The sequence below is a fragment of the Diabrotica virgifera genome, chromosome 2 (assembly GCF_917563875.1).
Source record: "Diabrotica virgifera virgifera chromosome 2, PGI_DIABVI_V3a".
Classification (NCBI taxonomy): Eukaryota; Metazoa; Arthropoda; class Insecta; order Coleoptera; family Chrysomelidae; genus Diabrotica; species Diabrotica virgifera.
This window is the reverse complement of record NC_065444.1, coordinates 43,360,947-43,375,263: the sequence shown is the minus strand read 5'-3', so window position 1 is coordinate 43,375,263 and position 14,317 is coordinate 43,360,947. Positions and strand designations below refer to the sequence as shown.

Below are 14,317 nucleotides of genomic sequence, written 5' to 3'. Positions count from 1 at the left end.
TAGGAAAAATACTACTAAAGTGCAGTAGTACTGAAGAAAGGGGAATGAGAAGGGATAGAAGTAGAAGTGGGAAGAGACAGAGGCAAACTGAATAGAGTTGGCTAGCTATAGATGCAAGAGAGCAACTTGACACTCAAGGATGGATACGGCTCGTTTGCATGCCTGTCGAAGAACAGTAGCTCTATATAGATAGTAATGATGACTAGAAGATGAAATAATAAAATAAGAATAATATACTGAAAATGAATGGAGATGAATAATGACTAAAAACGAACAAAATAAATAAAACTAACTAATCATGGGCGCCATGAAAATGATCTTCGATCATTTTCCCAGGTATCTTATACTGCTGTCAAATATTAAATATATCAAACCTGTAATAATGAACATAAAGGAATAAGTTAAATTAAGGAATTAGTTAAACACAATGTTTTTAAAATTTTTTTGACTATTAGTACTTTATCGATAAGCCAGTGTTTTAACATGAATACATATAACTTTTTTAAATTTTTTCAGGGTGGTTCGACCATTGGGGTGAAACTCATCATACTACATCAGCGGAGGGTTATTTACCTTATCTAAAAGCAATTTTAGATTTCCCGTCATCAATAAATATGTACATGTTTGTAGGTAAGTAAAATAATAAAACAGTGTTTAGTGTTTATTACCTTTGTCGTACTTGATACGTGTTGAAAATCGTATAGACAAAGCTTTGGAAAATCTCATAATGAACAATAATATACATGAATGTTTAGGTGCTTTTAATGGTGTAATCTTGAAGGCTACGAAACTCTTCATTAGAACAAAAAAATTTGTCAAAATTTCTGCTACTGTGCCTTGGTTGAATTCCGAGTGCTGCGAAGTTTTGTTTGTGCAAAAATATTTTGTTCTTTCTTGGCTCTACAATTATAAGTGATTCTTGATCGCGTTCACTATTTTCTTGCTGGTCTTGGGGAATAATCTCCCATTGCTGTACTCCCATCTTATGTAGATCACTCGTTATTGCATCCTTTCATCTGTCTCTTGGGCAACCAACTGACCTTCTGCCATCGTTCCTAGAAGGTTGAATTTAGTAGTATTTCGTCATTATCAGTGTACATCAGTCTCAGTGCATGTCTTGCCCATCTTATACGATTTGCTTGATGTATCGTACTATATTTTCATCTAAATAGAGTGCTTGGAGTTTCAGGTTATGTCTTAGTCTCCTGTTATCTCGTCTCTACAAGGTCCAAAGGTAGTCCGGAAAATCTTCCATCATAACACTACTAATCTTGTTTTTGACGCTGTTTTAGTGTCCAAGTCTTGTAACGATTAGGAACAATCCCAATCTAAAATTCTTTAATGCTTCTGTATTGTTCAAATCGTGAAAATCTTATGGGTATGGTTTGATAGACACCTAACACAAAATAATACAAAAGGCAGTTGGAATTATCTTGCAATAAAAAACTTAGAGGTAATCTCAAGTAGCACAATAAAAATATTTTAGTTTTATTTAAGGTTTATAAAGGTTTTATTGTGGTAAATAAGAAGATAATGATTTTAAAGTTACCTTTTAGATATACTGCTAGAACTTTAAAACTGTTAAGCCTTTGTCACTAGTTTTAAAGTAGGTATCTAATTAAAGTATCAAATAAGACTAATTCATCTTAATATATATTTTGTTTTATTGTAGTTTTAAAATGGTTTATTCTCAGTTCACCTTAAAACTAATCAGTTTTATGAAGAATGTTGTTCTGAAGCTGTTTCCTTGTGGCATTTTTATAATGAAGTATTTTCGATGGGAAATAACCCACAATTTTACCAAAAAAATTAATTTTTTAACGTTTCGACGCCCAAGTCGGATGTCGTTGTCAAAATACAAAATAATACCTGTTATTATTTTGTATTTTGACAACGACACCCGACTTGGGCGTCGAATCGTTAATAAATTCATTTTATTGGTAAAATTGTGGCTTATTTCCCATCGAAAATACTTCATTTTATGAAGAACTTTCGGACTGTTTGGTTTTATTAGATTCTAGTTTGTTACCTTTTAGTTTTATTGTAGTTTTAAATATTCTCCTAATATGACTAATAAAACCTATTATTAAAACTACTTGATCTCATTTAGCAACACATATGCTTTAAAACTATTTTCTTAGTTTTTTTTTTAAATGCTTTCTTAAAAGCGATTAGTAGGCTATATTAAAACCAAACGCTCTTAACTGAATCACTTTGGTTATCGTAAAGACTAAACTATGCTTCTTGTTAGAAACAATAAAACTAAACTCATCCCCTTTTCTTTTATGTCCAAAATGGTTGGCCATCTGTTTTAGAGCGAAACAGTAGTGTAGTGTGTTGTAAAAAGTGGAATAAAATAAAACCATTTGATCTTAACAATTCTCTGTCGATAGACCAAATAGTTTTATTTGGATTTCGGCCATATTGTTTACTGGAGATGCTGAAAGCCATGCTAGAAAATAATATAAGGCTTACTAAAAAATTATAAATAAGCTTAAAGACATAAATTCGATTTATTTTAACATTAAAACATTAAAATTGTAGATAAAATTATTTTTCTCTCAAATTAATATTTTTCGTATTTAAATTTTATTATCATTTCTATTTTTTAATCGCCAAAAGTCACAATATTTTAGGGCGCGTGTGTTATTTAGACCTATTTTTGTTATCATTATCAATAAAGTTGGATGCACAGGTGTTTTTCTACCTTGACAGTTCGAAATAATCAAGTAGTTTTTATTATTTTATGGTTACAAATACGTATCTACCTATCATAACACATGTAAAAATTTGGTGGCCTATATGGAGTATATGGGTTTAAAGAATCATGTAATATAATAAATTGTCTTTAAAAGTCTCCATTTAAGAAACCTTTTTAAATTTGCTATAAAACTGCCTGCACAAGTGTCTTTTAACATGGTTTTTAAAGCACCTTCACAGCAGCTTTAAAACCAGTTGCTTAAAAAAACAAAGTTTTAAGAAGGTTTTTATTTTTGGTGTTATTGCAACCTCTAGCTTTACTTAAAAACCAAATGGTTTTAGTTTTAGTTTTATTCTACAGTTTTAAAGCATCCTTAAAAGAGTTAATAAACCCATTCGGTTCTACTTGGGAATGTCAAGTTTGTCAATATACTGCGAACCTGATTGTTCTACCCGCTAACAATACATAGAAATTCATTTTTTTTTAAGAAATTTCTTGATCAATAATTACATCCCTGTAGCATTGATATCGTTTTGCATAATTTTAATCATAAAACCGAGTTGATTTTGATCTGCGAGAGTATCGGGAAGTAGTGTCTATATATCGAAGGTCGGTTGGCATCATTAATCATTTTTTTGCATCTAATTTACGCTCCCCCGATGCTGACGTAACTGATTTGAAATTCCATTTGGGCGCCGCCGAACGAATCTACGTATATGAGACAGGTAACGTTTGGAAATTGAAACACTGATCGATGTAACACTTTGCATTTTTTTAAGTTTGGGAAAGCGCGCCGCGGGTTGCCATTAAATAAACACGAAGGTGGACAGGAATGGAAAGCGACAAGGAGTTATTGGATGAACTCTTTATATATAAACATTTTTGTAATTATTTTATTTATTGATAATTAGTAATTGACGAATTTAAATCTAATCGCCTCAAGATACTCGCCGGATAGAGATCCCCGAAAGAAAGTTGATTGATTTTATATAACCTCTCCCTAATGGTAGGGGACCAAAGTATGCTAAATTTGCAGTCACTCGAGCGTTATGGGGACCTATTGGGTTGTGATGATTAGGCCCTAAAACCAAAAAAAGTTAAGTAAAATTTTCCATTTTAGTGGGGACTTTCCATTTTTAATTTAATTTTCCATTTCCAACAATCGTTTTTCCGATTATAGCGCCATCTATCCATAATTCGAAAAAAGGTCTCGAATAAAAGTTGCTTATTTTTATGTAAAGAACCCAAATCGGCAATAAAATTTAGGGGTCCCATTTAAGATTTTAAAGTAACCCCCCACCCCACCTCCGTGGGGGATCGTGTTTGGTACCGTTCGATAGATTTTTCAAAAGAATTTTAAATGTGTATTTTGCAGTTTTTCGATCTGATGTTCATTTTGCGAAATATCGCGGGGTTTGTATTTAAAATTTTAAATTTACCCCCCACCCCTCTCCGTGGGGGTCATGTTTAGTGCCATTCGATAGATTTTTGAGAAATATTGAACATCTATCTTTTATTTTTTCGATCTGACGTTCATTTCGCGAAATATTCGCTTTTTTTGTAAAACTTTGTGACTCCCCCATTTCCGTGCTTAAATCTTCAGATTTTCTAAATATACACTCTTTTGTATGTACTTACTTACTTAATAATAGTCTCCCGTTTTATACCGCACGCGGCTTTGGGAGTATAGCAGGGTAGTCTGCTATATCAAGGCCTACGGTATACAAGGAAGGTAACAGGGCCAGTGCTACGCTTCAACCGCCTATTATTACCCCTGGTTTTACCCAAGGTACTCATTTTATTCAGGCTGAGTCGACCTGGGGGCCTATAAACATTTTTAAAAATGTCTAGTTGTTCTTGCCGGCGATAGTATTTGAACTCCTGACCACCGGCATGCGAGGCAAGCACACTACCACTTGCGCTACGCCGGCCCACTTACTTACTTACTTTATTTTATTCCTCTTGATTCCATTTGGAACATAGGGCCTCTACAGTCCCCCTCCATTCGTCTCTGTTTCTGGCCAGGGCTTTCACATCTTTCCATGTTAACCGATTGTCTTCTAGATCTCTGGTAATATTTCTTTTCCAGGATGTCATTGGTCTGCCTTGTTTTCTTTTTCCAGTTGGTTGGTAATCCAGGGCTTGTTTGGTTATATCATCTTTATTTTTCCTTAATGCGTGTCCAACAAACTTCCATTTACGTCTATTTATCGTTTTGGCTATCGGCTCTTGATTAGTGTTTCTCCAAAGTTCCTTGTTACTTATCGATGGCTTAGTGTGAAAACCTCGTATCTCATTTTTTTTTCGAAAATGACATTTTGGTGCTTTTAGTTTGAAAAGCTTGTATCTCACGATTTACAACTGTTAGAAAAAATCCAAATACACTAGACTATTTTCTACAGTCGAAAAAAGAAACCACGTATATCAATTGCTGTCTTGATTTAGTGTGAATACCACGTATATTTTTTGGTGGCAACGTGGCATTAGATAGAAAACAAAGTGTTTTAATTTTCGCCTGCATTTTACCCGATTTTCGCGTGGTGCAGCGAACATTGAATGCTGAGTGAGTGAAAAAGGTAAGGTATAACCTGTGCCCTACCTAATGCAAGAATAATATAAGTAAAAACGGTAAAAAATAGTATAAAATACTAAACGGGCAAATAAAAGTGAGGTTAACAGATAAGCTTATAAACACTGGCGAACGCTGGTCAAATTTCAAGCGGTGTTGCCGGATTTAAAAAAAATAGAAACACCTGCCGAAAAACAAAAGCAATTTTGGTGCGTGGATAATTGGGCATACCTCCTCGTGGTTGAAACGGGTGTGCCCAGTTAACGCTACGTACAAAATGGCTGAGAACGAGTATAGTGTGGACGAAAAGACAAGAAAAAGAGGAGATGAATCGGAAGATGAGGCAGACGATAGCAGAAGTAAAAAAGTACATCGGTCGCCTGGGAATGATAGGCAACTAGAAAAAATATTGGAGAGCCTAAATATTATCACAATGGAAATAAGGGAACTAAGAGAAGAGCAAAAAGAGTACAGAGCGGAAATGAAGGAACTCAGACAAGAAAATGAAAAGCTGAAACAGGAAAACAGAGAAACCCAACAAAAAGTGGAAGAATTGGAAAATAAAATAGACAGAATGGAAAAGGACAAAAGACGAAATAATATAATACTGCAGGGAGTAGATATGGATACCTACGATCAAAACATAACAAAAGATAACGTCCAAGATTTTTTATGCAATGCACTAAAAGTTGAGACAAAAATAAAAAGCGCAAGAAAAATTGGAAGTAAATCCTGCTTGATTGAGCTCGAAAATGCAACGGATAAAGAAGAAATTATGAAAAATAAAGGCAAATTGAGAGACATAAAGGGAAAAGAAATATATATTAATGACGACATGGACAAAAATGAACGGATGATACAGGGTAAAATCAGAACGAAGGCAAAAGAGGCTAAATTGGAAGGAAAAAACGTCAAGGTAGGATTTCAAAAAATAAAAATAAATGAGGAGGTATGGACATGGAATAAACATCAGCAACAACTCTTAAAAATAGAAAACCAAAACAGAAACCAAAAAAACTAAACGACGTAAATGAAACGGTAGCAACAACGGCAATGGACAAGGAGACGATTGGGATTAAAAACAAGAAAATGAAAACTAATTTGGGAACATGGAACGTAAGAGGCACTTATGAAACGGGAAAACTTAAAGAATTAATTAGAGAAACAAAAAGATATGAAATAGATATATTAGCTTTACAAGAAACAAAACAATTAGACACAGAAATAGTAGAAATAGATGATATAGTATTTTTTAAAAGTGGGGGGAATAACAGATTGCTAGGAACAGGCTTTATCATACAGAAAAGATGGAAAACCAGAGTGATGAATTTCAAGCCGATATCAGATAGAATGTGCACAATCAGGTTAAAAGGGAATCAACGAAACATAAGCATAATAAATGTACATGCACCAATAGAAGACGCCACCGAAGAAGACAAAGATGCATACTATGAGCAACTAGAGAGAGAATATGACAGATTACCAGCATTTGATATCAAAATAGTAATGGGAGACTGCAATGCTAAAGTGGGAAAAGAGGATATATATGAAAATATAACAGGAAAATACAGTAAACACGATGTATCAAATGATAATGGTCAACGAATTATAGGTTTTGCCACAGAAAGACAAATGGTAATAAAAAGCACATACCAACGCAGAAAAGATATACATAAAGGAACGTGGATTTCCCCTGACAAAAGGACAATAAATCAAATAGACCACATATTAATAGAGAAGAAGCACGCCCATAATATAATAAATATAAAAAGTATGAGAGGAGCGGAATGTGACTCAGATCACTTTTTGGTAAGAGCAGCCTATAGAATAAATGCTAATATAAAGAAAGACAATCAAAGGGACAAATAAATCAAAAAACAATTCAACACAGCAATACTAAAAGATAATATGACACAGAAGAAGTACGAACAACAAATAACCAGCAGACTAAACGAAGAACCAGAAACACTAGACCCGGAAGAAAAGTGGGAAAGCATAAAAGAAGCAGTTTTAAACACCAGTAAAGAAATATTAATTAAAGGTAATAGAAAACAAAAAGCAAAAGAATGGTATGATGAGGAATGTCAAAAAATAGCAGAAGAAATTAGAAAAATAAGAATAAAAAACTTAAGAAATAATAGTGACATTAGCACACAAGAATATAGAGAATTGAAGAGAATTATGAAGAGAACATGCAGAAATAAAAAAAGAAAATACAACGAAGAAAAACTCAAAGTGATAGAGGAAAAATTCCAAAAAAAGGAAATAAGATCCTTTTACCAGGAAACAAGAAAAATGGAAAGGGGATATCAGAAACATAACCCATATATGAAAAATGAGGAAGGAATATTAATAAATGAACCCGGGGAAATAATGAGAAATTGGCAAACTTATTTTACACAACTTTTAAACAAAAACGAAGAAGAAAGGGGAACAATCCAGGAAATTGAAGATGACCATATAGTAATAGAAACACCTACGAGGGAAGAAATAGAAAATGAAATAAGAGGGCTAAAAAACAATAAAAGCCCAGGAATAACGGAAATATCGGCGGAAATGATAAAGGCAGGAGGAAAAAGACTACACAAGGAGATACATAGCCTGATAAAAAGTATATGGGAAACAGAAAGAATGCCAGGAGAATGGACCAGGGCAAGGATATGCCCCATACATAAAAAAGGTGATAAAATGAGATGTGAAAATTATAGAGGTATCGCGTTGCTAGAAGTCGTGTACAAAATATTGACAAACATCTTAAGAAAAAAGCTGAATCAATACACGGAAAAGATATTGGGCGAATATCAGGCAGGATTCAGAAGTAATAGGTCGACGACAGACCAAATATTTGCGTTAAAAGAAATCCAAACTACGTGCTACGAACATAAAATAGCAGTATACGTCCTGTTCGTCGACTTTAAACAGGCCTATGATACGGTAAAGCGGCAACAGATGTACGCACTAATGAAAGAAATGGGCATACCAAGTAAAATCGTCAGGATGGTAAAGATGACTATGGATAACTCCACAAACGAAATAGCATGGAAGGGACATAAATCAAATAATTTTGAAACAAAGGAAGGATTAAGACAAGGAGACCCACTATCAACGACTCTTTTTAATGTAATACTGGAAGGAATAATCAGGAAAAGTAAAATAAGCACACAGGAAACGATTTTTAAAAATGGCCACCAATGTATTGCATTCGCAGATGATCTAACATTATTATCGACAAGTAAGAAAGAGCTAACAAAATTAATGAGCAATATAATAAAACAAGCCAAACCTTTTCGTCTTCTCATAAATAAGGAAAAGACAAAATACATGATAATGGGAGAAACAGATAAAGAAAATGAAGACAATTTCACATTGGAGATAGAAGGAGAAAATGTATGCGCATTTAAAAGAGTTTCAGAATTTACATACCTGGGTGTAAAAGTAGATGAAAAGGGACATGGGGAAGGGGAAATAAAAGCAAGAATAGCAAAAGCAAACAAAAAGTATGGAGCATTGCGTCCATTAATGAAATCCAAAGATGTGTCAAGAAAAACAAAAATAAGAATCTACAAAACAGTTATCAGACCTACAGCTACATATGCATGTGAAACATGGGTGCTTAAAAAATCAGAAATAGACCTTTTAGAAAGATGGGAGAGGAAAATACAACGAGCAATATATGGAGGCGTGAAAATAGACGGTCAATGGAGAAGAAGAAATAATAAGGAACTTGAAGAACTATATAATGAACCAAAAATAACGACGGCAATCAAAGCACAGAGAATCCGATACTTAGGACACATAGAAAGAATGGGAAAGGCGAGAATGCCAAAAATGGTTCTATTACGTAAGCCAATACAAAAAAGAAGAATAGGAAGACCAAGAAGGAGATGGAAGGACAGCGTATATGAAGACTTAAAACAAAGTAATATTGTAAACTGGAAAGAAAAAGCTTTGGACAGAAAACAATGGAAGGAAGTGGTGAAGAAATGTATGGAAAGACTATAATGTTAAGTGTAGTGTTAAGTGTTTTATACAAACAAATGTAATATTGTATATATTATAGTAGTATAGGATATAGCATTATATATAGATATGTAATAGTAATTGTAAGGAGGAATTAAATCTTTCAGCCCTAGGCCTTCACGGCCTGTTGAGCTTAATAAAAAAAAAAAAAAAAAAAACCACGTATATTTATAACCAAGAATTTGGTACTTAATTTGGAGTGTTTTTTTGAGAGATTCAACTTGCAGAAATGTTTTTTGTGAACAACAAAATGTAGTCCGGCATATAGAAACATTTTATGAACGTTAAATCAAAAGATTTGTATTGTATCGACCTAGTATTTGGAGGTGTGCAATAAGCTATAAAAAATGAAAACCTCGTAAATAATAATAAACACACCCTCATTTGAGATGAAAAACACGTTTTTGATTTAAAATTGTAAATCTCTCCTGTAAAATTGTAACTTAATGAGATACGAGGTTTTCACACGAAGCCACCGTTATCGGATTTGGCCAATATATTTGCAATATTCATCTAAGGCATCTATTTACAAATGTTTGAACTTTTTGTATAATCCTTTGTATATATCCTTTTCTTTTGTATGTACTTAGCTTATCTTAATCTGACAATTTCGAGTATTTTTAAGGATAGATTTTTTTTCGGGTCCCCTGTTTTGTAATTATTTATAGAAAGTATTATTTCTGCTTTCTGGTGGTTAATGCTGATAAAAAACTGATTATACTGAATAAAAACTGAATTTCTTTGTACATTGCCTATATGTTCCAACGTTACGACATGATGAATTTTTCAGTTGTCATGCGCGCTGTCACCAGCTGACATGCTACGAGCGCTTATTTGCCTAACACTTGTGTATTCGGTAACACCCCCTTAACGAACGTCCCTGTGTTAAGAGCCAATATATGGGAGAGGTGCATCTGCAGGGTACCAGGTTTCTCCCCATATGATAATCTGACGCGCTCGAGTAACTGCAAAAATCCCCGTTTGGGCTCCTTTACCATAAGCTCATAAATATTGATAATATCATTTTCATTATCTTAAATTTTCAACTTTAAGGACTTTCCTAATTTGCCAGTTGAAGGAACGAATGAAAGGACTTTTGTTATCTGAATAAGAGTAAGAGTTAGTTCTGTTTCCAAAGTAAAAATAAGACTGTTAAAAAATTGTAAAAAAATAACTTCTGATTTGAAGGGTTAAACGACCAATAAACGAATTGTTTAATATAGTGTTGTACATTCCTCCATATAAATATATTCATAATACATACAAACATACAAAGTACTGTCGGGTACATTGTCTTTCTCTTTGTTCACCAAACAAAAATTTTCAGTAGTAATTGCACAAGAGCTCTGAAATTATTGAATTTTTCCCGAGTGACACTTTGACAGTTTTAATTTCACGAGCCGAAGGCGAGTGAAATTATGTCAAAGTGTCACGAGAGCAAAAATTCTATAATAATTTCAGAGTTCGAGTACAATTTGTTGCGATTATTTCATGAATAAAACTGTTCAAAACCAAAATTTTATTGTAATTTATTTATGTAAGTACCATTAAACACACAGTATTTATAAATATTTGACGATTGAAAGTCATCACTTTTATAATTTTTAAAACATTAATTGTCATTAATGTCACTGAGTGTATTTTTTCGTAGCAACGAAGGGCATCTGACGTAATATACTTAACGACGGGAGATTATCAAAAATTATCGATTTAATTCAGATTTCTGTAGCTTTCTATTGGTCAGAATCTCCTATGAATGAAATAATCAGCTTAATTACTATCTGTTAAAGTAGGATATCAAAATAAAAAAACATACTACGAATTTATTTGTTTTACTATACTTGCATTGCCTGTAGACTTTTAATAGTAGAAGCACTGTTTATCAATGAACAAATTGATGAATAATTATAGACTGCCTGACTTCTACTCTCATAAACATTTAGAAAACGAAACCATAGTAGGTTTCTCGACAATACGGAACACAAAAAACTTATACTTTCACTCGAATACAGAAATTTTCGAATTTCGAATACAAACATCCAATTGATAATTGAAGATATTGTAATTGAGAGTGTGGATACCTACAAATACTTAGAAACATGAATAACATCAAATGTAGGCCAAACCCAAGAAATTAACACACCTATTGAAAATAGATTGTACATCAATGATTAAACTGAAGAAGTTTCTTTTTTGGTTGGAATATGGTTAGAACTACGCCTAAGGGTGCATCAGTGTTACGTGTTCTCTACTTTTTTCGTGGCTTATAAGCGTGGATACTAAAACAGTTGCATCTCAATAAGTTGGCCGCCTTTGAATTTTGAAGAAACTTACGAATATCATTGATTCAAAGAAGGTCAAACGTGGAAGTAATGAGGATAAAAAATTAAACAGAAATAATAGGTATAACTAGCAAAAGACGAAAACTTGATAGCTTGGGACAAGTGACGAGAGGGCAAATACTCATTTTTACGGCTTATTATGCAAGACGAGCATTCGAGGGAAGCGAAATGTGGACAGATACAGGATTAAGAACTTAAGAAAATGGCGTGACTGCAGTAGTGCAGAACTATTGCAATGGCAGTAAACAGGGTTCGCATATCCAAGATAATTTCCAACCTTCGGTAGAAGATGAAACTTGAAAAAGAAGAATTACGGGTGATAGTGGTGATTTGAATGATTTTTAGATTTTTTTTGGATTTGTGTAATTTTAACAGAATATTTATTAATTCTAAGGTGGTATGAAGTTTGCTAGTATCTTATAAAAATAAAAATTTCACATCTCGCAGGAACTATACTGGGTGGTGAATTGGAAAACGGACCATAGGAAACTCAATGTAAAATTCTAAACTGTTGAATTCCTGCTTCTTTAATTATTTTACATCAATAGTCATAAGAAACTATTTGTAGAGGATTGAAATATGTATTGAAAACAACTGTTAAAATTGTTCTACAAACAATAATTATTCAAAATTTTGTAAAAATATAATACGATTTTCAGAGTAATATGCCAAAGTTAGGCCACACACAGTGCAATAATGTGTATAAGGTTGCATTTGGTGACAATGAAGTTATTATAATATTATTAACAATTTGAACTATCAATTTTTTATTTTTTTTATCATTTGTTGTTTAAAACACGATAAAGTTGATAAGATACCATCAGTTAAGGAGAAAGTATTAACAATAAAAATATTTTCTTCAGTCAATAGTGTGCGCACTGTCACTTAAATAGTAACGTGTGGCCTAACATGCCCACACATACCTACTGTGGTAAATACATTATATTTTTCAAAATTTTGGAATGCGTTTAAATTGTAGAATAATTGTAACTTTTGTTTTTAATACATATTTCAATCTCCTACAAACAAGTTCTCACGACTTTTGATGTAAAATAATTAGGGAAGCAGGAATTCAACAGTTTACAAATTTCCATTGGCCAGTTTTACGATTCACCACCCTGTATAAGATCACATAGATAGTAAAGGGTACTAAGGTGTTTTCATTATCCTTATTAACATATTCACGGACACGCTTCAGATGTGGACACATCTTCTTATGGAGTAAGTGACTTCATATGCAGTCGTGTCCGTAAATGTGTTAACATTATTCAATAAATTGTGATTTTTAGTCGCAACCGATAAAAAATATTTATAATCATTGATTAATTCAACTTAGTTGTGACACACTCCGCACCGTCTGCGTCTCGCTTAATGGAACGCATCATTCAGTCAGTTTCATTTGTGTAATTGTTAATTAAATAATATAAACGTACGGCACCAAATGCGATCCATTACAGTTTATTTAATCATGATACCAGAATAATATGAACGGGTAAAACAGGAAGCAGAATGAAATAGGAAACCACAGTGTAATACCACACATGTAGAAGTGTAGAAGCGTTTTGTGTAAAAAGTTAATCAAACGAAAGTTAAACAAAGAAAAACGACGAGGATAATGAATTTAATGAAGGGTATTATATAAACTAAAAAGATTGGAGCAGAAAAGAAGAGCAAACCAGATAGACGTCAGTCATTTATGTAACCTGGAGGTAAAGGAGGAACTGCAAAGATGTATTAATAATAATTTGAAAATACTTCATGAAAAAGAAACATCTCAGCCAATGAACAACATGGATAAAAAATGCTAAAACGTAAAAATGGCGATAACAAGTCCTGCGAAGAAAATTCTGACTAAAGAAAAACCAAAAATAAAGCAAAGATGACTGATAAAATCCTTCTTCTCATGGACAATCGGAGAATAATGAAAGGAAAAAACGAAAAAAGGTATAAACAAATGGAGAAAGAAATCAAAAAAGAAATCAGAATAGCAAAGGAAGATTTTTATAAAAGAAAATGTGAAGAAATAGAGCAATTGCAAGCAAAACATGATATTTTTAATGTAGGTACATAAAAAAGTGAAAGAACTTGCAGGTACACAAAAACATAAGCAGCCAAATATCCTGTATAATGTCAACGGAAACATAATAACAGAACAGTTGAAGACATGGAAAAACTATGTTGAAGAACTCTTTGCAGATGATAGACAACAATCTGAACTAAGTAACATACAAGGAGACGAAGGTCCAGAAATAACGGAAGAGGAAGTAATGTACGCACTAAAAAGAATGAAAAACGGTATAGCCCCAGGTCCAGATGATTAGCAACGGACATCCTTAAACTGATAGAAGAAGACTCAATCAACATTTTAGTTGAACTTTTCAAAAGCATTTATACATCAGGAAAAATACCACACGAATGGCTTTTATCCACCTTTGTTATTATACCAAAAAAGATGAATGCCAAACAATGTAGTGATTACCGTACAATCAGTTTGATGAGCCATGTACTGAAAATATTCCTGAAAATTATACACACTAGAGTACACAGAAAACTGTAAATGGACATCAATGATACCCAGTTTGGATTCCGAAATGGACTCGGAACAGGAGAGGCATTGTTTGCACTGAACGTTATGTCTCAAAGATGTCTTGACATAAATTGATATGTATTCATGTGTTTCATAGA

At 33.1% G+C, this 14,317-nt stretch overlaps 2 protein-coding genes across 5 annotated transcripts in view; one reads left to right on the top strand and one right to left on the bottom strand.

The window, feature by feature from the left end:
- The window catches only part of LOC114336035 (peripheral plasma membrane protein CASK), a 610,838-nt gene that overhangs the window by 395,221 nt on the left and 201,300 nt on the right, over positions 1-14,317 (bottom strand). The window lies entirely within an intron of this gene.
- Positions 1-14,317, top strand: part of LOC126879497 (beta-galactosidase-1-like protein 2) — a 69,508-nt gene that overhangs the window by 44,190 nt on the left and 11,001 nt on the right. For all 3 annotated transcript variants that reach the window (XM_050642547.1, XM_050642548.1, XM_050642546.1), the window contains one exon: positions 517-630. In XM_050642547.1, the coding sequence (XP_050498504.1) occupies positions 517-630 (114 nt within the window). The remainder of the gene's footprint in view (positions 1-516; positions 631-14,317) is intronic.